A 22,994-nucleotide genomic window follows, 5' to 3' on the forward strand; every position below is an offset into this window, starting at 1 on the left:
ATTTCTGGGCTCTCTATTCTGTTCCACTGATCCATATGTCTTTCTTTGTGCCAATACCATACTGTTTTGATTACTGTAGCTTTGTAGTATTGTCTGGAACCTGGGAGGGTTATGCATCCTGCTTTGTTCTTTTTCTTCAGGATTGCTTTGGCAATTCTGGGTCTTTTATGGTTCCATATGAATTTTAGGATTATATGTTCTAGTTCTGTGAAAAATGTCATGGGTAATTTGATAGGGATAGTGTTAAAGAGGCCAACTTTAAATGCCCTTCTCCTCACCCCACTCCAACTTTTCAGATGGAAATTGGATGAACACATGCTTACCTTCCCCCTCAGCTTTCATCCTCTGAAAACAGTTCATTGACCTGCCCATTCCTCCATAGCTCATAGAAATGCCAAAGGGACCTTACCTTGTCCCTTCACTTTCATTAGAATTTGTTGATTGGGTTAGTCCACTTAACTGATCTCCAGGGGAGGACAAAGATATCACAAGAAGGGGTTTTCATAGTGTAGAGGCAGCATGGTAGTACCTGGCGTGGGTAGTTCCACCTGAAGTTGCCGACCTCATCACTATTTTCATACCTCCCAATGTCACAGGAGGAAAATTGGAGTAAGATTTCTTATGCTCCTGATAACGTTTGGTGTTCAAAACAATACATGAAAAGATGCTCAACATTATTATTCCCGTTGTTAGGGAAATTGAAATCAAAACCATAATGAGATACCACTTTGTACTCAGGTGACAATAATAATAACAGAAAATAAGTGGTGGTGAGGATGTGGAAGAATTGAACTTTTGTACAGGGCTGGTGGGGATATAAAAAGGTGGAGCCTCTGTGGAAAACAGTGTTCAGTTCCTCAAAAACTTAAAGTTCACGTATGATCCAGCAATTCCGTTTCTAGGTATGTACCCATAAGAGTTGAAAACAGGTACTCCAACAAATACTTGTACACGAATGTTAATAGCTACACTATTAACTATTTGGGACTGGAGCCCTGAAATGCAACACTCTCTGCAGGTACTTTGTGGGAATTTTGAACAAGATCTCTGGCCAAATGGATGTATATGATGCTGAATTGTTCAATATGCAGCCGCTGTATTCCGATGAATCAGTTCAGAGTCAATCGACGCTGGAGAGTCACACCAAATCTTTTAGAGAAAAGATGGATTCTTGCATTGAAGCCTTTGGTACCACCAAACAGAAGCGGGCTCTGAACTCCAGGAGAATGAACAAAGTTGGCAGTGAATGTTTGAATAGTGCAGCGGCTAAAGCTGCGGAGAGTATAATTGATACAAAGGGTGTGACTGGTAAGCACCTGGAACTTGGGGTAAGAGGCTGCTGGTAGAAACAGCTTTCCCTTCTCTTGAGATCTTTCACCCGCCCCACAGATAGAAATGATGGGAGTTAGGGCTGGATTCCTTCCTGCTTCTCCCTGAGGGCCTTCTTAGGAGCAGACTCTGGAAATCATAAGAAACATCTGACATGGCCTGCTCTCAGTGAGCTCACAGTCGAGTAGAAGAGACAGACTTGGGAACGGTTATGTGCCCTCTGTGTCCTTGGTGCCAGGGCTACAGCCTGCAGGGCACAGAGGAGGGAGACGGCCTCATGTCTCTGTGAGTTACAGGGGGGTTTTAGTCAAAAAGTCTGATGTGATGATGATGAACTAGCCTCTAGAGACACTTTGAGGTCACTGGATCTTTTTCTTTTCCTAAATTCTTCAGCAGCTTGAGTATTAAATTGTATTATTTAAAAAAAAAAATAGCTGCTTTAAAAAAAGCACGTGTCTCACTACAGCCAGAAGGCTGACACAACCCAAACGCCCATCGTGAATACACTGTGGCACGTACATACGTGGAATATTATTCAGCTCCAGAAAGGAATGAAGTACTGATACACAGTACAACGTAGATGAATCTCTAAGACAGCATGCTAAATGAAAGGCAGCCACAAAAGTGCACATATTGTATCATATGACTTATATGAAATACCCAGAAAAGGTAAATCTACAGAGACAGAAGCAGATTGGTGGTTGCCAGGAGGTAGGGAGGGGGGAGGGAGTGGGGAGTGACTACTTACTAGGTATGGGGTATTATTTGGGGTGATGAAAATATTTTGGAATTTGATAGAGGTGGTGGCTGTACCACGTTGTGAATTTAACGAATGCCACTGAATCGTTCAGCTTAAAATGGTTAATCTTATACGATTAATTTCACATCAAAAAAAAGTTAACACATATAAAGAAAATAAGTAGCAGACCACCAGATGGGTTTTCAGAAGCTATCATCCTTTGCCAGAACCTTGATAGGCAAAGAATGCATCTTCGTATGACTAAATGATTCGTCCCAGCTCAGCTGCCCACGATTCAGTTCTGCAATAAACATCTCACGCTTGGGGACCCCTTCGATTGTCGTGGCTTCGTCTGTTCCCACTTGGCTGAATACTGCGGAGACTGATGGAGGTAAGGCAGACTTCCCCAACCAGAAGGTCCAACTTATACCTAAGCATTGCTAACAACTACCATTTAAGTTTACTAGCATATAAAAGTAAAATGACCAGTTACAAACCCTAGCTTTGAGCCATTAAAAATGCTCTTGATTATATAGGAGAACTCGTAAGTGTTTAATTCTACCTAGAAGTTTCAGCTTAATCATTTTAAGCAAATAACAGAAGGAAGTGGTGATAATCTACCCTTTGTTCTAATATGAAAATGTGAATAATGAACCTTCCAGGAAAAAAAAGCGCAGAATTTTGAGAGCAGTTCAGTCTAATAGATGTCCAGTTTAGAAATAGATCAGTCCTTCTGGTACAGACTGTTACTCCTGATTTATTGCAGTGGCAATTCCCATGAAATCAGTCATTACTTCAGTTAAACTATTGGAGCATTAACGCCTTTAAATTCTGCTTTCAGGCACTTAAATGCTGGATAATACTGATTTTTATGGGGATGATGGCTTGTGGTAAAAGGCCTAAAAAGTTCATTTTTGCTACATCAAATTTTGTTAACAAAAATGCTAAGTTCCTACAGAATTTATTTTTTTTCCTACAGACTTTAGATTCTAAAAATCAGTGTTTCCTGGGTAGAACTGATAATACTTAGTGATTATTTTTTAAGGTTTATATCTAGAAGTAAATAAATATTATTGCACCCAACTATACAAACGCTTTTGTTCAGCAATAGCTTTATAAGAATAAAAGTTGGTGGTCCAGACAGTCGGGCACCTTATAGTACAGAAAGACTCATCCCTCATGAACCTCTCCAGGGGAAATCTAGTTACCAAAGTGCCCCAAGAAATTTCTTCTCCAAAAATATCACATCACTATAAGAAGGCTTTAGGATATCAGTATGCTGGTAACTGCCCCAGTGAAAATTACCTAGTTACCCTAACTACCTTCTTTCAGAATGAAAAAAAGAAAAAAAGAAAAAAGGAATAGGGAAAGGAGGAAGAAGGAGGAGAGGGAGAAGAAAGGGAAGAAGAGGTGCAAGAAATAATAAAGAAATGAGGAAAGTAATCTGGTTTCTCTGCCCCAGAAACAATGAACATTGGAAACCCAATGGGCCAAGCTAAACATTAACCAGTTCTTTTGGTTGGCCTTTGACAGCACAGGGTAGAGATATGCACCTGGCTTTCAGAAACTAGCTAGATAGGTTCAAAGCCCAACCTCACCATTTAGAAGCAATGTGACCTTGAATAAGTTAATGAGCCTTTCTGAGCCTCTGCTTTTTCATCCACCAATGCAAACGATCCCACCCACCTCCCAGAGTAGGAGGCCTCAATGAGAGAAGCATCTTAGATTCCCAGCCAGAGGCACGCTCCCCCTCCTGTGGTCTGAAGCATTGATAGCTTAATCTGGAAGGTTTGTTATTGATGTTGATACTACACCAGGAAGTCAGGACATAGCCGATTCTATTGTATTTTTTATTAGAAAAACAAATTAAATAGTGATTGATTCTATAAAAAATTGAACTGGAGTCCATGGCTCATGGTGGGGAAGGCTCAGAAAATGGAGACAAGGATGTGGGGGCAGCAGCTTCTTTTTCTTCATATCTGGGAGGCAATTCGGATGAGAGACAGGGAGTGTGTGAGGTCTCAGAGGATGAAGCAGTCCCAGAAATAGTATATATAGATTCACCGTCTCTCTCAGAGGCTGCGCCTTGGCCCTCAGGAGTTGGGATCCTATGAAGAAGGAGAGAGAACATGAAAGGGAGCAGAGGGACTCAGTCACATGCCTTAACTACCAGGTTCTTTTCACATGTTTAATTAGATGCATTTGGAAACGTTTGCAAGGGTCTCCAGAGTAATTTCTTCCATATTCTATTCTGCATAGATATGTTTTGATTTCTTACCCCTTCCTGTCCTTAGAGCTCATGGTTACTTTAAGACTGTCTCACTCCTGTTGTCATTCCCCTTGTCATTGAAAAGACGTAGAGTACAAACACATAGCTGCCTTCCGAAGAGAACATGCACACACACAGTTACTCTTCTCTGCTACTTCATCTTCTGAGACGGCTAATGGAAGGCAGACAAACTTATGCAAAGAGAAAATTAAATCATTAAGCCAAAAACTTGAAGGAAGGCAGGAAGACGTACTGGTTAATGGAGTGGGGTCTAGCAAAGGGCAGACCTGCATCTGAATTTCCACTCTGCTGCTTTCTAGCTGTCTGATCTCAGGCAAGTTACTTAACCTCTCTAAGCCTCAGTTTCCTCATCTGTAAAATGGGAATGATGACAGTGCCTACCTTCTAAGTAACTATGAGAATGACCTGAGGTAATGTAAGAAAAGGCAGACTCTGGCATAGCAACAGCCGTAGGAGTAGTTTTTAGTAGCCGTAGAAATAGACATTTATTTTTGGGCTCTGGGAAGTTCATCATTGGAGAAAAGAATATAAAAATTCACTAAGAGAATTCTACAAATGTCCAGAACCTAACCTCCCTTTCACCCACACAGGGGAACTCCTGCATTCATCCCTGGTCAGATCTCCAGCTCATCACCCGGTTTGAGGTACAAGAACACGTGCCGTGAAACATGAATGACCAGGTATGGCAGCCCCCATCCCTAGCACACTTGTGACATCTCTCATGTCCTGCTTCTCAATGCTTTCAAAAATGCACGTGTCTCAAAAGCCACTTTTCACTGAGGCCTGCTTTGCCCTGTGAGATTTTCCAGTGATCCTACCTTCACTTCCTACACCCTGGTTTCCCATGTGGGAAGGTGCAGAGCCTTTTCCAGCCCTGCTCATCCCTGACACTTCCCAGAACTCCTTCCTTTCATGCCTTCCCCGCCCGTGGATTCTCCACAGGCCTCTGTCGCCTTGCCCTCTTGGTTTCAGCAGCCTCTTTGCCATTTCATCTCCAGTACCCCATCTCTCTCCCAAGACCTGGCCCATCCGGTCTAGCTCAAAGGCCCACACCTCGCTCTCCCTCTACTGCAAGCCAGCTCACATCTTCTCCCACTTACACAGGCCCCGTCTCTGTCTTCCTCAGTCAGGGACATTCCCTGTCCCTGTCACTCACCCTTGACATCATCATCTCCGCTCTTCATCCCTGTCGTCCTCCACAGCAGACATCCTCACACACTCCTCCCTTTCTGACCACCCCAGCCCCAGCCCCATGTTCAGCCTGTCCATGAGAGAAGGCTTCCTCTCCGGTCTGGTCACCCCCAGCCTTTCCCCATCACGAGCTGTGCTAACCACTGCTCGGACCCTGTGGCCGTGACTCCACAGCCTTCAATGGCATCCCTCTGCCTCAAGGAAAAACACTTATATTTACACTGTTTAATCTGACCCCAGGTACGCCTCCAAATTTGTGGTATGTGGAAAGCATGGGGGATGGGGATGGGGATCTCGTATTTCTCTTCGGTCAATCTGAGAAGGCTCTGAGGCCCAGGGAACAACTTAATATTGAGGGGAGAAGCCTGGCGTGGTCAAGTCAGGGTGCAGGTTGATTTCAGCCGGCCACTCGAGTATCTCCATTAGATACTGAAATGCTCTGTACCTGCTGGAGGTCCCCGGGGACCCTCCCCCCTCCCACAGTCTAAAGCAGCAACACCTAACTTAGCAGGGGCCTCCTGAGTTCTGCTCCAGCGCTCGGGACGGCTGATGGGTTTGTGCAGCATTTTGAGGGTCAGCCCTGCTAGGACCACATAAAGATGCCTGGAGAAGGCTTCATGTGAACCCGGCATAACCACTTTTATAATTTTTAACTCGTGTGCCGCCCAAAGTTTCCTGAAAAGTACTAGGAATATTAAGGCAACGATTCTGGCACAATGTCAGCCAAAAAGATACTCATACTTGGATGGCTACACCTCTACCATAGCCTTGAAGCTGATTTGGCCTGAACGTAGACACAGGCCTGAAAAGGTTAAACTTTCCTACTCTTGACGTTCAAACGGGAAGTCTTACCTATAGTTAAAAATACTGTAATATGAAGGTGGACTTTCATTTGGGAGCCAACCGTCAGCCCCAGGACTCCGAGTAGCTGCAGAAACTGAAGACTCAGGAAAGTAAGGTGGTGGAGGAGGTGGGAATATGATCACGGCATCACCTAAGGAAACACAACATTTCATTGACGATAGATGAGTACTAAATGCAAGCAAATGAGCAACAGCTAAAGAAATTAATTATATATTTGGCCCATCTATAGAAAAGGTCAAAACACCAGAATTTAAAAGTGAGCCTATCCAACTCACAGAGACGGAGAGTGGAAGTTGCCAGGGGCTGGAGGCTAGGGCGACTGGACTTAGTGTTTAATGCAGGCAGGGTTTCTGTTCAGGATAATGAAAAACTTCCGGGAATTGATCATGGTGGTGGCTGTACAACATGGTGAATGTACTTAATACCACTCTACACTTTAAAATGATTAAACTGGTAAATTGTATGTTGTCTATCTTGCCACATGAAAAAAAAAAATAGTGGGCCTATATTTCATAGCAAGTCTGAGCTAAAGCATTTCTGTGAAGCATTTGCTAACAATGTTCCTTACCTCCCCTGGGATGTCTGCTGCTACAAAGCTTTTCTCGTTTTCTACTTACAATTTTAATTCTTCAAAAGTTAGCTGTTGGATAAAGCGCCTCCACTCCTCAAATGCAGTTTCAACCTCTGAACAAATGACAGTACAGCCACAATACAGCCCATCATCCCTATTTCCATAGTTGTGGTTTATGCACGTGAAGAGTTTTTTTTATCTACCAATGTTTCTTCCAAGCTTTACAAAAGAAAGTCAAACTCAAAGAAAAGCTAGGGTTTTTTTTGTTTTGTTTTGTTTTGTTGCATTTCTGTTGGTACTGTTCGCTCCAGAAGACATCCCTGTGTTTGGGCGAGGAGAACTGGGGACCAGATGCAAGCTCTAATTTGATTCCAACACAAAATGTACCAGATGAGTTGCCCAGAACCTTCTAGAAATGAGGTCTGAGGGTGGCCTCTGATAAGCTGGCAGCACCAAATGACAGCTCAGGAAGAATGAAAGAGGAAAGAGGACTTTACTTCCCTGCAGGGAGGAGACGGTTTTTACTGGTAGCAGAGCTGATGCTCACCTAGGTAGCTGCAGGGTTCTCTAGAGTTACCGGGGTTCCACTTGCCAGTTCCCACCAAGTGTGGCCCTGAACAAGTTACGTGCCCTCTCTAGGCCTCCCTCAGCCACCACACCTGTAAACGGCAGGCTGTAACTGTACCTGCCTCAGAGGACAGGTAGGAGGACTGGATTTGCACGCGGGGTTAAAACGGTGCTGAGCACGGAGCAAGCTCTCTCAACTGTAACACATCCTCAAAGGGACTTTCTTCACAACCACCAGCAAGTGGCACCTATGTGCATGTCTGAAGAAACATTCCCAACTGGCAGTCGGACAAGTGGTTCCACTCTCCACCTAGATGCCTCAGTCGCCTCCGCAGAGGTAACTTAGCCCTGCAGAAAATGCATTAACTCCATCTCTCCTTCTGCAAGGAGATGGCGGTTCAAGCTTTTAATATACATCGCTAACCGAAGCTGGAAAAAGCATAGTGGTTGTCTTGGGATTCTCATTTAATTTTTTCAGAAGGTCTTCGTAGGTCAGAGGAAGGTAGGTTGAATGTTCACTTTAATTATACATTGTAGGACAAAGGATCTGGAAACAAGCCTCTAAAGCAGGCTGATCACCTATCAAACACAGACAAGGAAGTACTCAGAGTCTCCAGTTATCTCTGAGGCTTAGCCACCCCTCTGCCAGGTCAGCTCCCAGCCCTCCTGCTCTCCCCGGAAAGTCCCATGCCCCTGGGGTTTCCCTTCCACTATGTCCTGAAAGACTTGATGTCCTCTGTGAGTTGACCATACACCGGCTTGTGCATCCAGGGTCCAGCACTAGGTGTGCCCACAATGCAGATATCATGCATCTTGGTTTCTCTCTTCTGTCTTCCATTCTGGGAAGAGCTGCTTTCTGGCACTTAGCCAAGGACTGCCTCTTATCACCCCAATTTCCCTCACAAGGCAGAACTGACCATTGACGGACAACGCCTGGAGTCTTAACAACTGTGCCGAAAGGCACGATTTCTAAAAATGTAAACCCTATTCCATAATACCAAAGGAGAGAAAGACAAGGTGCCAGATTTTCACAGGTTTGATAGGACTTACACGGTTATGTGGAAAAGATTTGAAACTACGCAGTGCCAACATCAGGACAGAACCGCCCAGGAGTCATTCCAGCACAAGCCCTGCTCCCTGCCGCCCCCCATTCCAACCAGCAGGAAGAAAGCTGGGCCCCAAAACTCCCGGATAGTAAACCCAAAGGGCACACCTTGAAATGCTCCCAACTAAGTGGAAGACCGTGAATGTCTCATGAAAGTATTTACTTGGACCCCACTGTGTTCCCTGAAAGAACTAAGAACGTCTATAATATTGGGTGAGCCCTTTCCTCATGTAACAACAACCCGGGACACCTGGTGAAGGATGAAGCCTGCAGAAACAGAATTACAGCAAGTGCCTGGGGAGGGCGCTATGCAAGGGCCAAGCATACGCAGGCCCACCGCCTCCGTTAGGGTCCTGGCTCTGCCGCTTGCTAGTTTGTGACGTTGGGCAAATTACCTGGGATCCCTGACCCTTGGTTTCTTTATCTTTAACATGGAGACACTAAAAGCATCTGCCTCAGTGGATTGTTGTAGGTGTGAATGAATTTCACACAACAGGCCCTTGACGAGTACACGCTAAAATACACCTAGATGGGTATTTGGCCCAAGAATAAGCCCTATATATTTGTTTGCTATTATTAACGTATAACTGATATTGATGTTGTCACCGTAATTATATAAACGCACAAATAAGGAAGTTGGGAGCTTCAACCCTGGCTGAACACAAGGATCGTCTGTAAATCCATCCGCCCTTCCTTTCTGAGGCCAATACCATGCAAAGTCCACAGCCCAGGGAATCCCCACAGTGAGTACCGCCAGCTCGACAGATGGCCCCACCCGCGAGAAACATCTCACTCGCCACCTTCCTTCCCTGTTCCTTCCACGGTTTCTGCTCTGTAATCCTCTTTGCCCGCCCAGCCTTTTACATGTTAAGGCTGTGGCTTCAGAGTGGGAGACTGAAATAAAACAGTGATTTGCAAAAATGAGCAGCGGTGGGGGTGTTTTGTCTGTGTGAACGTGAGGCCAAAGCTACTGGTATGGTTCTGTGGGGACCTGACTCTGGGAAATGGTGATCCAGCTCTTCTGCAGATCCCTGGGGACCCGAAGGGACACTCTGTAGGCACTCCACGGAGGAAAGAAGCGACAGGTGCTGTCATGTTTCATCTTTGTCTATGCCACTGCTTCCAAACCTTGCTCCGACCCTGAAGCCAAGGATGAAATTACAGAAAATGAAGAATGATGCAGAAAACAGTACAGAAGGCTCCCTCAGAACATGGAAGACCGATGGACTGGTGACAGATTCAGAACCCTAGATATTAGTGCTGTCAGGAATCTTAGAAATGCAGTGCCCATTTTATAAATACACAAAGTAAGGCCAGGAGAGGTTCAGGACTTCCAAAGACAGCCAGTCAGGGATGAGAACCCACATTTCCAACAACCAGAAGTGCCCTAAGTGTTTGGTGTGAGAATAACAGGGGAAACAGGGTCACTTGGCAGGTACCTGAGGTTTTAGAAGGCTCCCAGGCTTTCCTCAAGGATCCTCTCACTTTCCTCTTTATTTGCTCTGTGACCTTAGTCAAGGTCACAAGTTAATGTCCCAATGCTTTTGCTAGATAATAAGGAATGGCTGGGAGGAGATGATGTGCTCAAGGATTCTTATGGGGATAAGTACAGCAGCAGAACTGTGTCTGTGTGCATCTGCGTGCGTGTATGTGTGTGTGTCTCTGTGTGTGAGAGAGAGACACACACACACAGGGACAGGGACAAAGAGAGAGAAGGAGAAAGAGAATCTAGGCCAGACCCGGGAGCAGCTCAGTGAAGCCTTGATGCTACAGCCATGGTGATATGAACAAGAACAGGAAGGACAGCCACCCACCTACAGTGACCTGGACGGGCTCCATGTTCTGGGTCTGTCTCTCTTCACTTTCAGAAGCATCCTGGCCCACATTCGAGTTGTTTCTCTTCTTAACATGGGCAACCACGAAGAAACACAATCCCACAAGCACAATCAAGGGTCCCAAGATCTGCAGGGACAGGAATCCACAGATCTGGGGCTCTGAGTCAGCAGTGTCTGTCTCATTCAGCGGTTCCTGCACCCAGTCTGAGCCACACCCGGGGACCCAAATGCCCAGTACGCTGATGAGCATACCACTCGTCAGGAACAGAAACCCAAAGATGAGACACTGGACAAACTGGCGGCTCTCCCCACAGAGGAAGGCTCGGTCGGAGGCCCCCCGGTTGCCTCGCAGGCGCTCCTCACTTCGCTGAAGTCGTGCCCGGGAGCGGGCCAGGACCACAGCCCCCAGCCCAATCACGGCACACGCGGGCCCGGAGATCTTCAGCACCATGCTACAGTCTGGGAGGGTTTCGTATTGGCATGCCTGGAACCCAAAGATGGAGAGCAGGACTCCCACACACAGCAGGATAGCACCGACGACAAAAAGGAAGAAAATGAGCTTGGTGACACGCCTGTCTCCCTGGACCCCATCTGGCTCGGCAGCAGCTGCGGGAGACATGGCCAGAAGAGGCCACTTCCCCGAGGTGGGTGGGATGTGTTCCTTCCCTTCAATGGTTTCAACAACTCTGCAGACATAACCAAACACCAAATTAAAGTGGGCGCAGGTGTTCCTGACCCGCCCTGTTCTTTTTCCCAGATCACACTAGGATGAAATCACAGGGAACAGAACTTTGTGCAACTGATACACGGTAGCACAATGATCTGGTTCATGAGTCAGAGGAACTGGCATTCAGAAACTCCTGAACACGTAATTTTATAAAGATATGCAAGAAGGGCAAATGCAATTACCATGCACCTAAGAGTATCTTGAAAAATCAAAACCCATGCAACAAAAGTAAATGGGTGTGGCTTTTCCTGTTATGAGCCTTAACAGACTCACTTCCCCAGGCCAAAAAAACCCAAAACCCAAAACATAAAAACAATGGTGAGTGAAGGAAGAACCACAGGGATTGTTTCTGATTTACAAACAGCCCATATTTCATCACAGCTGCTATGAGTATTTCCAAGTCGGTAAATTTTCGTTCAGTACCTAACTTTCCATTTCCTATTTTAGACCGCAGCGACTTTCCATTCCCTGCTTTATCCTAAGGCCACATCTACGGGAGACCCAAGTTTCAACTGAATGGGAAGGCGGTTCAGGAACACAGTGAGTTTGGTGGATTTTAAGTTAATTCTGTCAAAATGTGACTCTTGAGTTCTCAAACAGGCACACATTGGGGCTGCCCTGAAATCTGGTGGCCTGGCTGCTTGGTTCTGGGATAACCCAGGGGGGTCTGGTAGCACCTTGTCCCTCAGGTGGGCAGGTGGCCTCTTGCTCACCCTCTTCCGTGGTGCCACCCACTTACACAAAAAGGTTGAGACCCAGTTAAAAATAAGCAGCCGATAAAATCACCAGTCACAAAACACTAAACAGCAATAGAACTTGACTCTGAAAGAAGAGTATACATGAAATCAAGTGGCAAAGCACCTTCCATAAGACCACCCAAGCCCGGTACTTCAAGGCTCTCATATATTAAATGTATCCCGAGCAGTGGGTAAAGAATTGTCTACCTTACACACCCTGACTTTATTATCCAGTTATCTTGTCTTACTCTAATGAATGGAATATTTTTCCAGGACCCTTCAAGTTGGGGCACTCAAAAAGACAACCCAAGTGTAAAGAACATTTTCACTTGCTCCAGGAAAGAAAACTTTTAAAATCTTTTGTGCCACTTGCATCCATGGTCACGTGAAGGAGCTCAAGATTGAGTCGCTAAAGCCAAGGCCATCTTGACAAACCCAAATCATGTCCAAGTAGGGTCAGGTTACGTAAAGAAAGGAAACAACTGGTCTTATGCTAGGAAGTGCTTTTCCAGGAAAAAGTAAGATACAATCAGAAGGAAGTTGGAGAAAGAAGGAAATAGAGGTGGGAAACAAGCTTCCGTGTTAAACTTGGACAAACTATATTTATGAAGATGTAATTAAGCGGAAACAAACATTTAAAGCATTGCACTAATTAAAAAAAAATTCTGAGTCCTGTAATATCTTTTGCTGGTCTGAAGATATGACTGAGGGGTGACTCTCTGCCACAAAGTCCTATCAATTCATTGTACCTTGGACTGAGACCTGGACTTTGTCGTGAGTCACAAGGCTTCAACTGCCTTAAGGCAAATTCCCCAATACTAGTAAAGCCTAAAACTGGATTTGTAGCTTCCTTTCCATGGACTGGTGGACTAAGCACCTGGCATAGGTGTTAATCCCCCATCCAAAATAGTATGTGGGTAGTTCGTTCTCTCTCCCCTCCCCTCCCCGCCCCATAGATGCGCTCACAAACTGACTCAGAGACATCTGCACTAATAGGAGATTAAACCTTTTCCAAATACCAACCTACATTTCATTTCCCCAAAGCCAAATTCACCTCCCCAACGCTGTTTCCCAAAGGACATTTCCAAATCAGCAGCATGTCACCACGTCCAAAGCTCTCTGTGTTTGGGTACTGACGCAGACAGGCACAAGTCCTTTACGGGAAAGAGCCTGGTGGGTTTAGAGAGCCGGAGCGCAACACCAGTCCGCAAAGCTCGGCGCGCGGCCCCCGCGGGCGCAGGTGCAGTGCGGCTCCTCCGCGCTGCGCCGCTCCTCGCTCCCAGCCTGGCCCCCAAAGCTCAGTGCCCGCCCCGCGGCCACAGAGCGCGGGCTCCCGGGGTGCAGAGGAACGCGGGCCGGGAGCGCTTACCTGAGGCTCCGTCCTACGAGGGCGCTGTCTGCGCCGGCAGTCGGCGGGCAGCCCGGCGCCCGCCTCCACCCGCGGCCTCCCGGGCGGCGGGCCGCACCGCACACTCCCACCTGTGTGTCCCGGCGCAGAGGGCGGGCCGCGCGGTGTTTACGGAGGAGGCGTCGCCGGCGCGGGCAGGGCAGGGCGGACTGGCGGGAGCTGGCCGGCGCCGGGTGCTGCCCTTCGGGGTCCAGAGGCGCGCCCGGCTCCGGGGTGGAGAGCGCGGGGCGGCGGACCGGGCGGCTTCCGCGTCCGTGACCGTGCGCGCGAGGAATCCGGGAAAATGCCCCCCCCTCCGCCTCCTCCTCCTCCTTGGCCAGTGGCCCTGCGGGCACGGGGCGGCAAGTTGGGATTCTCCTGGCTGTCCCAACTCGCGAGGCGACGGTCGAGGTCCGGGCGGCGTGAAGGGAGCCGGTTCCCTTCCGGGCCGAGAGCCCAGAATTTGGGCCGGGGGTGGGGAAGAAAGGGCAGCGCCTGCCCCCCTCTCCGGTGTGGCCGCCGCCCAGGCAGGGGTCCCTGCGTTCCCGCCGCCGCGCCCTCTGGGACGGGTGCACCCGGGGACCTGTGGCCCTCCTGCCGCTCCAGAGACCTTGGCTGGGGTCACTGGGGCTAGCCCCTCGCCGCGAGCTCCCCGACGAAGAGGTTATAGAGACACCAGGTCACAGAAACGTGCGCTCCATTAGCGTGTGAGACAAGGGTCGTCCATGCCTGAAGCGTACAGGCATTCGGTCCTAGCTCCGAGACTCCCACGTATGGTCGTCACGGTTATCGCAGTCCCGCGTTGCCATCGAACCCCCTTCCTGGTTCTCAGTCGCTAATGATTTGCCGGACTTAAACTGCTTTCTCTGCCCTTGAACTGGGCGTTTTGGGATGGGTTTGCTAATCCCCGTGCTATTTGTAACCTGCCCCGTGACACGTGACATGGAATCAGCTGTGCCAGTTTCCACACCAGAGGTCAGGGCGCTGTGAAAGGTGAGTCAAGAGCTCAGCCCAAAGTGGGGAGCGCCATGAGCCCTGCGGCCTTTCCCATCCCTGCCACTTCTCCCTGGAGTCCTATCCACTTTGCCTGAAATCAGCCCAGTCAAGAGTTAACGCCAACTGCCTTAACCTTTTGGAAGCGAGAACACCTTGCATACCTGATACAGCAAGTTGTTCCCAGTCGTTTTTCACTGCAGTAAAGAATGAGTTGGCTTAGCTGATTACAGAAGGGAGAAGGAGACTCAAAGAAGGGCTCACAGGGAGGCAAACAGGGAAGGGTGTCCACCTGGGTTCTGCAGGTTGGCGGGCTGGGTGGGTAAGACAGGGCTTCGTAAGGGAAGCAGACTGGGCAGGGTCTAGTGGGAGGGATTTGCTGGGCCACTTGCCCCAGTGGCCAAAGATTATTACTGTCTTGAATATCAACACCCCTTGCTCTGGGCCAGGTTCTGTGTTGCCTGCTTTACCTACATACAGCCTGTGGTTCTTCACTGTGTGTCCCCAGCAACTCAGAGAAGGTTGCAGGCAGAAGGCAATAGGGGAGCTAAAACGGTCATTTTTCAGCTGAGGAAACCACAGCCCAAAGATGTAAAGCGATCTCCACAGATGGTTAATGTGGAGCAAGGGCCTGAACCAGGCTGACTGTTCCTCCTGGGTACGTCTGTCACCCAAAGGACACACAATGCCACAAACTCAGAAAATGTCTTTTTATCATGTGGCATTTTTATCCCTGCAACAGAACAGACGCTGTATCCCAAGGACATTGTGGCAATCTGTGTCCGGGTGGAGCTATCCTGGTCAAAGTGTCAGATTATACCACCTGCTGGAAGGGCCTCAGAGCACGCCCAGCTAACGAGCAAATAACCAGCAGTGGCGATCACACAACAGCAGCGGGCACGCAGCTTTCCAAGAACGCAGCCCTGACTATAGGATTTGCCTCCCTACACAGGTCTGCTAGCAATTCCTTTCTGTACAAGGGGGTTTCCTTTTCCTTTCCCTAATCATTCTTTCCTTCTCCCCTATTTGAAACTCCGTCTCTGGCCACGTCGTGTGCGGACCTGCAAGGGCCCTGTTGATACAGCTGCCCCTCTGGTGCCACATGACTGCAGGCTGGCCACACATGACAGATTTGAATGTACTGGCACCAAGGACAATCAGATTAGCCTCCACTTGGGATGTCTGCCACTTGAACTGTTTGTGTCTTTTGGAGCCTGCTTGACTAAATTAAACTCCTTGGATACCAATCATCGGTCATGTATGAAAGACATACCCACCAGCATTCAAGGTGCTTGTCTTTGGAGCAGACCTGTTCTTAAGAAAGAGACTGAATGACCTTGTCACTATCTAAAACCTGGTGGCCTTTTCCAGCCCATGTGGTAGTGAAAAAAGATCAGCCCAGGCCGAGTCCTTAGAAAAATAGCATCAGAACAAGCGTAAAAAATGGATGAATCTTGAATTCAGGAAGTGAATATGGAGGGTGAAGCTGAGGAATGCAGCAAAAGCTTGAGAGGAATGAGAAAGCAAGCATATTGATTATCTATCATTACATAAGAAATTATCCCAGAATATAGAGCTTTTAAAAAATTTTATTTATTTTATTTATTTATTTTTGGCTGCGTTGGGTCTTCCTTGCTGTGCGTGGGCTTTCTCTAGTTGCGGCGAGCGGGGTCTACTCTTTGTTGCGGTGCGCGGGCTTCTCACTGCAGTGGCTTCTCTAGTTGTGGAGCACGGGCTCTAGGTGCGCGGGCTTCAGTAGTTGTGGTGTACAGGCTCAGTGGTTGTGACTCGTGGGCTCTAGAGCACAGGCTTGGTAGTTGTGGCGCACGGGCTTAGTTGCTCTGCGGCACGTGGGATCTTCCCGGACCAGGGTTTGAACCCATGTCCCCTGCATTGGCAGGCAGATTCTTAACCACTGTGCCACCAGGGAAGCCCCCAAAATGTAGAGCTATAAACAACAAAGATTTATTCTCTCACATTTTCTGAGGGTCAGGTGTCTGGGAACAGCTTAGCGGGGTTGTTCTGGCTTGGGATCTCTCATGAGGCTGCAGTCAAGCAGTTTGCTGGGGCTGCATCGTCTGAAGGCCTGACTGGGGCTGGAGGACCTGTTTCCAAGGTGGCTCTCCCCCATGGCTGTTGGCAGGAGGCCTCAGTTTTTCACTATGTGAACCTCTCCACAGAGCCGCTTGAGTGTTCTCATGACATGGCAGCTGGCTTCCTCCAGGGTGAGTAATCCAAGAGAGAGCAAATGAGGAGGAAGCTGTAGTGCTTTTTATGACAGTCTCTGAAGCCCCACACCATTGCTTCTGCTTTATTCTAGTTCTTAGGATTGAGTCACTAAGTCAAGGAGAGAGGGATTAGGCGCCACCTCTTGAAGGGGAGAGTATCAAAGGATTTGTGAATATATTTTAGAACTGCCACAGAGGACTGTGGTGATATTTGGGGGAAGAGGGGAAGAGCACTTCAGGCAGAGAAAACAGCAAGTGCAAAGGCCCTGAGGCAGGAGCAGGCATAGCATATTCAGGGAAAAACAAGAAACCAGGGTTGCTGGAGTAGGTAAGCAAGGGAGAGTAGAATAGGAGGAGGTCAGTAGGGCTTGGTGGGCCACTGTAAGTCCTTTTTTTTTTCTGGCTGTGCCACGCCACTTACAGGATCTTAGTTCCCTGACCAGGGATTGAACCTGGGCCCTCAGCAGTGAAAGTGCGGAGTCCTAACCACTGGACTGTCAGGGAGTTCCCTGTTGTAAGTAACGTTGAGTAAGATGAGCAGCCTTTGGAGGGTTTTTTAGCTGAATGTGATGTGATCTGACTTATTTTAAAAAAGAAAACAGAGGCTTCTGGGTGAGCATAGCCAGAGGAGGAGGAAGTAGAGATGAAGAGACCATTTAGGAGGCTATTATAAATAACCTGGGAGAGAGATGATCGTGGCTTTTGTTTGAAGGTGATAAACACAATTGGATTCTGTATATATCTCACATGATACATCTCGAAGATAGAGTCAACGGGGTTTTCCATGGACTGAATGTGGGTTTTGACTCCAAGGTTTTTGACCTGAAGAACTGGAAACATGGTTCTGGCACTGACCGAGACTAAAGGCAGGACAAGTTTGAGGGGGAGGCTTCACAGTTCGGTTTGGGACATGTTAACTTTGAGATGTCTCCTAGACACCTGAGTGGAGAAGCTGAGTAGGCAATGGAACACATAGGCCTGGAGTTCAGGGATTCTGGAAGGAACCATTTCCTGTGGTCTGCCAGTGACGTTTATTACAAAATCAAGAGGGCTGGGCCCATCCTCTGGAAGAGTTTACACGTGTATATGTGGCTACTGAGGGCTCCAAGCAGGCATAAAGCAAGGGGCAGACTGATGCCTGACATTCCCCGGGGCACTGCCAACCTGGAGAAGCAGCTCAGGACCAGGGATTGGCTCAGGGTTCTAGAAGTCAGTATGGCCATTTTTCAGGACTCACAAGACTGCAGAAAGACAGTCCATCAGTTGAGTCTGCCAGCTTCTGGTTTCTCGTTTCTCTTTTGGTTGTTCTCTGGTTCTGCCCCCAATTAACCTTGGCACCCAGAGGCATGCATTCCTCTCTTCCAATTCCTGACATCTCTTGAGCCTCCCCCGGGGCTGGTGTACAGGAACTTGCTCTCGAGAGCTTGGTCTTGGATCCACATGTCAGCTGATATTCCCAGGACTCCCAGGGACGCCTTTGAACCGCGCTGGGCCCCCTCCAGCTGCCTAACCCTGCAGAGGGCGCTGCAGTCAGGGGAGGCCGAGGCTCTCGGGGCATCTTCTTCTGCCCCACCCTGATGTTGGATGTAGACCTGGGGCCTGAGAGCTGTGTCTGGGGTGGGATTGACTGATTTAGCAAGCTTGAGTTGAGAGTTTCGATTTGGCCCCTTAGCTGACCTTAAGTGCAAAGATGAATTTTTGGCAGTCATTGTATCGCCTGGATTGGTGCTGTCGATTTTGTGTGGCTGATAACAGCTCCGCTTGAGTGTGGCTAGTCAGAGCCCAGGGTGTGGAGCACAAGGAGTTGTTTGAGACAGAATGAAAGTGAGGATTTGCCACTTGGTCTTATCAGCGGAGGCCTCCACACTGTTGAGGGAGGGAGACCCCTTCAACACAGGTGGCAGCATCTGGGCAGCAGACTAGAGGAGACCAGTGTGTTGACAGTAAGAAGTCTATGGAAATGCAGTGGTCTCCTGTCTCCTGGCATCTACTGTTGGCCCCATCAAACACCTACAGCTCACTGGGTCCCAAAGAATGAATCATTCCTCCAGGTATTTATAAAAAGGGGATGAGTCAGACCCCAGTTTAGATCTTGGCTTTGCCGTTTACTAGCTGCGTGACCTCAGGCAAGTAAACAACTTTTCTGTGCCTCGGTGCCCTCTTCTGTAATAAGGGGATAAACCGACCTACCTCAAAGGATGCCTGGAGGAGTAAGTTTCTGGCACGTGGCGGGCCATCAGTGGACGTATTGCGACTAGTCACCTCGTCTCCCATCTGCGGTTCCTCCCCCGTAAACTTCAGGAAGGTTGATCTGATGACGAATCCACAGAGAAGGTATAGAGATAGAAGAGGGAGGTCCGCATGCCCAGTGAGAGCAAAGTGAGTTGTGTTGACTTCGAATGCTCAGTTTGCAATGGTTTGAGTCACTGCCAGCTCAGCTCACTTCTTCCTGAAGCATGTCTCCCAGTTATTTCTCAGCATCTTGCGGGTGTGTGTCACGTGATCTCAAAACACTAGCCGTCCAGGTGGTCACCCTGTGTTATCTGCCCTGTCGTTCTGCCTCTGCTCCACGACTGTCTGCAGCCACCCAAGCTTCTGGAAGGCGTCTTTGCTGCTGGTGTCCCTGGAGGGATACGGGGACCCTGCCAGGTGCTCCCCCAGCCAGCCAGTGGCCGGAGTTTGGGGTTCTAACTGCCTAACCTCTCCCAGGTCCATCTGCATGTCTCAGCCCCATCACTGTACCCTTGGTTCTGCCCTCCACTTCCTGGCTGCCACTTACGATTCCAAAAAGGATTCAAATCAGTTTACAGTGTTTTGAAAATATAGCCAGATGGAATAAATATGAAAATAAATGAGAAGAAGAAGAGTGAAAGAAAAGGTTAAGTGTATTTCCTGCCTCGTTCAAACAGCTCGCTGCTAATGTGCAGGGCGGGCTGGAAGCCTTTCGATGTTATGCACTCATTTACCCATTTTAGGATGAGATCTGGAAACTTGTCTGAGACACTTAGAGATGACTCTCCAAATGGCCCAACCCAGACCCCTGGGAGTGGGCCATCTGACCACTGACGGTCCAGCAGGCAGGGTGCAGCCTCCCTGGGTGGCACTGGTCATCGCCTCACAGTCACACACCTGAGCCCTGGCTTCTCCTGCAGCCACTGCTGGCCCAGAAAGTGAAGCAATAAGAATTTGGACACCTGAGAGCCAGGCATCTAAAAAATTCAAGGTGGTTTGGCAGGAAGCCACCTCCTGAGTGCCCCGGTCCCTCGTCAGTCACAGCCACAGGATGCAGGTAAAGCTAGTGTTGATTCCAAAAGAAGGAAAAGAAAACTGCTCTTTGGGTATTTTTCTTGTGACCCTACCTCACAGGGTTATTGAAAGGATTACATGAATAGAGAAAGACCTACTGTAATTTGTGCTTGGATGCAATTCGGGGAGAAATATTTCCTCCTGAATAGTGACAACAGCGAACCCCTCCATAAAACCTGCTCTGTGTTTTCGGTGACGTCCATGTCTTAACCCACTTGCCTTTCACGATAAGCCGATGAGGTAGGTATCGTCGTGCCCCACTTTACAGACTCACAGAGAGGTGAGCAGCTCCTGCCTCGCCAGGAAATGGTTGAGCTGGGCTTGACGCATCAAGTTTCTCCCTTCTCGTGGGTGACCCTCAAGAGCTACCACAGCATCCTTCCTTGCCGTGCGCGGGAGGTGAAATGGCTGTTTTTCAATGTCAGTTTAGAGTCATTCAAGGGCAAGCTAACAAACTCCCATTCATTCTTTAAGTCTCCAATTAAAGGTCATTTCCCCAGAGAGACTTCCTCCTCTGAAGCAGCCCTGGTTCCCCACACTGTCTGTTATTTTCATAGTACCTGGTATTTTTCATTCCGGGCACTGATCACAAGCGTAGTTATTTACTATCCCTTTGGAACCACTTCTCCCCCACCCTTTGCTGTTTAAACCACTGTGTCACCTTCTGTCCTTCCTGTCCCTGTCATTGCTGATCTCCCAAATCTCCTGTCGTCTAGCTAGGGTCTTGGCACCTGGCACTCAGTTCTCCTCCATTTCTAATCCCGCCTTAATCCTGGATGCTTTTACCCTCGCAAGGATAACACCTGGCCGCCTCCTCTCCAGTTCTTTCTGTCCATCCACCTCAGGGGATGCCTCCCGCCGGCTCACACCAGACCACGGTTGACCTGAAACAGCTCCTCCAGCAAATGCAGGCATTGGACCATTCCTGCTACTACCGTCCTGCACGCGCGCCCGGACCCTGCACCTGCTCCAGCGGACTCCTCTCCTTTCTTCATGTCTTTCTTGTGTAGTCAGATTCCAAGGCCTGTGAGGTCAGTGGCGCTCTTTCTGTTGCCCTACATTTCCAGGCCTGCATCTTTTCATACACCGTCTGCCAGCACGGCCTTTGCTCACCTGTGTGCTTTGCTCAGAGCCTGCACCTCTGCAGATGAGTGCTGCTGGTGAAAGAACAGCTCTGGACTCGATTGCTATCGGTGTCCCCAAACCCAAGGGCCCTCGGCAGTGCCTGGCAACCCAACCACATTTTGCTCCTAGACTCACTTTCTGACGACGGTTTCAGCAGGTGGCCCAAGACCCAGGGAGCCTTTTCCTCCCATCCAGTGACGCCTCTGATGGTCCAAATTCCTGCCTGGCCAGCACGGTTCTTCAAGAGAAGACAACCACGGGTAAACCCTTGGCCAAACGGGCTCCACCTACGACGCCCCTGGCGTGGGGTCCCGGGGTTATAGCTCTTGAATTTGCTCTCAAGTGCTTAGTTCCTAAAGCAGGATGGCTTCTAGGTCGAGTCAGGGGCTTCCAGCCCTAGCCTCCTGCTGTGCCAATGCCAGTTCCCTTCACAGTGACTTTGCCCTGACCCTGGACCCACGTCACCATTCTAGGCTCCCCTCACTTGGATGAGTTCTTCCTTGAGGGCACTAGATATTTCCAGTCGAGGCCTAAGTCAGACGCACCTCCATCCAACAGCAAGATGTAAGAGAGGAAAGATAATTTTCACTACTCTCCTGAGTTCTTGGCTGAAACCCTGTAATAAAAGAATATTAACAAGAGAAAAACAAACAGACGTCTACTATCATGGATACCTCACGGATACATGGGAGATACCCAGGGGAAAATGAGTAAGTCCCCAAGGTGGCCTAGAATGCAGGCTTAAATGCCATCTTAGTAGGGAAAAGGGAGGGGGAACGGTGGCTTCTTTGGGAAGAGTAAATGGTGTTTAGCGGGGGTGAATGGGCCCTTAGAGGAATAGATGGGAGGTGTGATAGTTTGTGACAAAGTTGGTTGGGTTGTGGTGTTAAAAATTCTGGAATTTCTCTTCTATGGTAAGAGTCAATCTTCCCTGACTGATGAAACTCCTGGAAAGGGGATTTATGACAATTGAGCTTCGTTTGGAAGATCTGTCTTCAGGTAGACCAGAGGAGTTCAGAGAAAGCCTCTCTCTGCGTTTGCTGTTTTTCAAGTGCCTACAGCACTAAGAATGATTCTTATACTTTAAATGGTTGAAAGAATGTTTGAAATGAGAATATTTTGTGATGTGGAAAAATATATACATATGGTGTATATTTTTGCAAAGCAAAATATATTTATTTCAAAGAAATATAGGACGGTGATTAATAAGAAATGCTCTTGTATAAAAATATTACATTAGGATAAAATTCTGTGGGGAGGAGGTATATGGAAATAAAAGTTTACAATAACAAAACGCATGTAAAATGTATTACTATTAAAGAAAAACTGGGACTTCCCGGTGGTGCAGTGGTTAAAGAATCTGCCTGCCAAGGCAGGGGACACGGGTTCAATCCCTGGTCCGGGAAGATCCCACATGCCACGGAACAATTAAGCCCATGCGCCACAACTACTGAGCCCATGTGCCACAACTACTGAAGCCCGTGTGCCTAGAGCCCAGGCTCTGCAACAAGAGAAGCCACCGCATTGAGAAGCCTGTGCACCACAGCGAAGAGTAGCCCCTGCTCGCCGCAACTAGAGAAAGCCCGCAAGCAGCAATGCAGACCCAACACGGCCAAAAAAGGTAAAAATTAAATTTAAGAAAAGAAAAGCTGGATAATTTTTACTGAGATTATGATCATGTCATGAACTAATGAGCTAAACCAACTTAATCATATACGCCTCTCAGGTTTAGCTACCAAAGATGTCTGAGGTACCCGAAGGCTAGCTACTCCCTCACAATCCCACTAACAGGTGAAAACAAAGGTCTCAAACATGTCGGATCGAGTTCTGTGAGACATACAGATGCTTATTAAACACTGTTAACAGTCAGGCACAAAGCAGTTTATGCAGCTGCCCACCCATGGGCGTGAGGACACTGACCTCTGGAGGTGGCACCCCAGAGCCAGGATTTTCTGTGCTCAATGAGCATCAGGCCATCGGCCATCCTCGTCCATCGGCCG

General features: G+C 48.3%; 1 protein-coding gene and 1 non-coding gene across 4 annotated transcripts; both read right to left on the reverse strand.

The window, feature by feature from the left end:
* Window positions 1–3,899: 3,899 nt before the first annotated feature.
* On the reverse strand, window positions 3,900–14,218 carry TMEM171 (transmembrane protein 171). Of its 3 annotated transcripts, XM_027100861.1 has the most exons (5): window positions 13,745–14,020; window positions 13,325–13,552; window positions 10,471–11,177; window positions 6,402–6,543; window positions 3,900–4,176 (listed from the first exon to the last, which is right to left on the reverse strand). In XM_027100861.1, the coding sequence occupies exons 3-5, from the start codon at window positions 11,108–11,110 to the stop codon at window positions 3,981–3,983; spliced, it is 978 nt and encodes a 325-aa protein (XP_026956662.1). In that variant the 5' UTR covers window positions 11,111–11,177; window positions 13,325–13,552; window positions 13,745–14,020; the 3' UTR covers window positions 3,900–3,980. The 3 variants fall into 3 exon arrangements, 2 of the variants coding, with proteins under 2 accessions (XP_026956662.1, XP_026956661.1); XM_027100860.1 differs by lacking the exon at window positions 13,325–13,552 and having other exon boundaries at window positions 13,953–14,218; XR_003431642.1 differs by lacking the exons at window positions 13,325–13,552; window positions 13,745–14,020 and adding an exon at window positions 4,347–4,528 and having other exon boundaries at window positions 4,068–4,176; window positions 10,471–13,318.
* A 2,776-nt stretch (window positions 14,219–16,994) lies between these two features.
* Window positions 16,995–17,067, reverse strand: TRNAE-UUC (transfer RNA glutamic acid (anticodon UUC)). Its single transcript has one exon. It is a non-coding gene; the product is annotated as a tRNA-Glu (tRNA).
* Between the last annotated feature and the right edge of the window lie 5,927 nt (window positions 17,068–22,994).

Source organism: Aethalodelphis obliquidens, unplaced genomic scaffold (genome assembly GCF_003676395.1).
Source record: "Aethalodelphis obliquidens isolate GAN/ISIS:26980383/991018 unplaced genomic scaffold, ASM367639v1 scaffold4, whole genome shotgun sequence".
NCBI lineage: Eukaryota > Metazoa > Chordata > Mammalia > Artiodactyla > Delphinidae > Aethalodelphis > Aethalodelphis obliquidens.

Bases quoted from the DNA above. Each gene is read 5' to 3' on its own strand.
- TMEM171 (XM_027100860.1), bottom strand. From the start codon at position 11,110: ATGTCTCCCGCAGCTGCTGCCGAGCCAGATGGGGTCCAGGGAGACAGG. The intron at 6,544-10,470 runs GTGGGTGGCTGT...GTGTTTCCTTAG, and splicing joins GCCCGTCCAGGTCACTGTAG to GTGATGCCGTGATCATATTC. The intron at 4,177-6,401 runs GTAAGACTTCCC...CCTTCTTCATAG, and splicing joins TACAGTATTTTTAACTATAG to GATCCCAACTCCTGAGGGCC.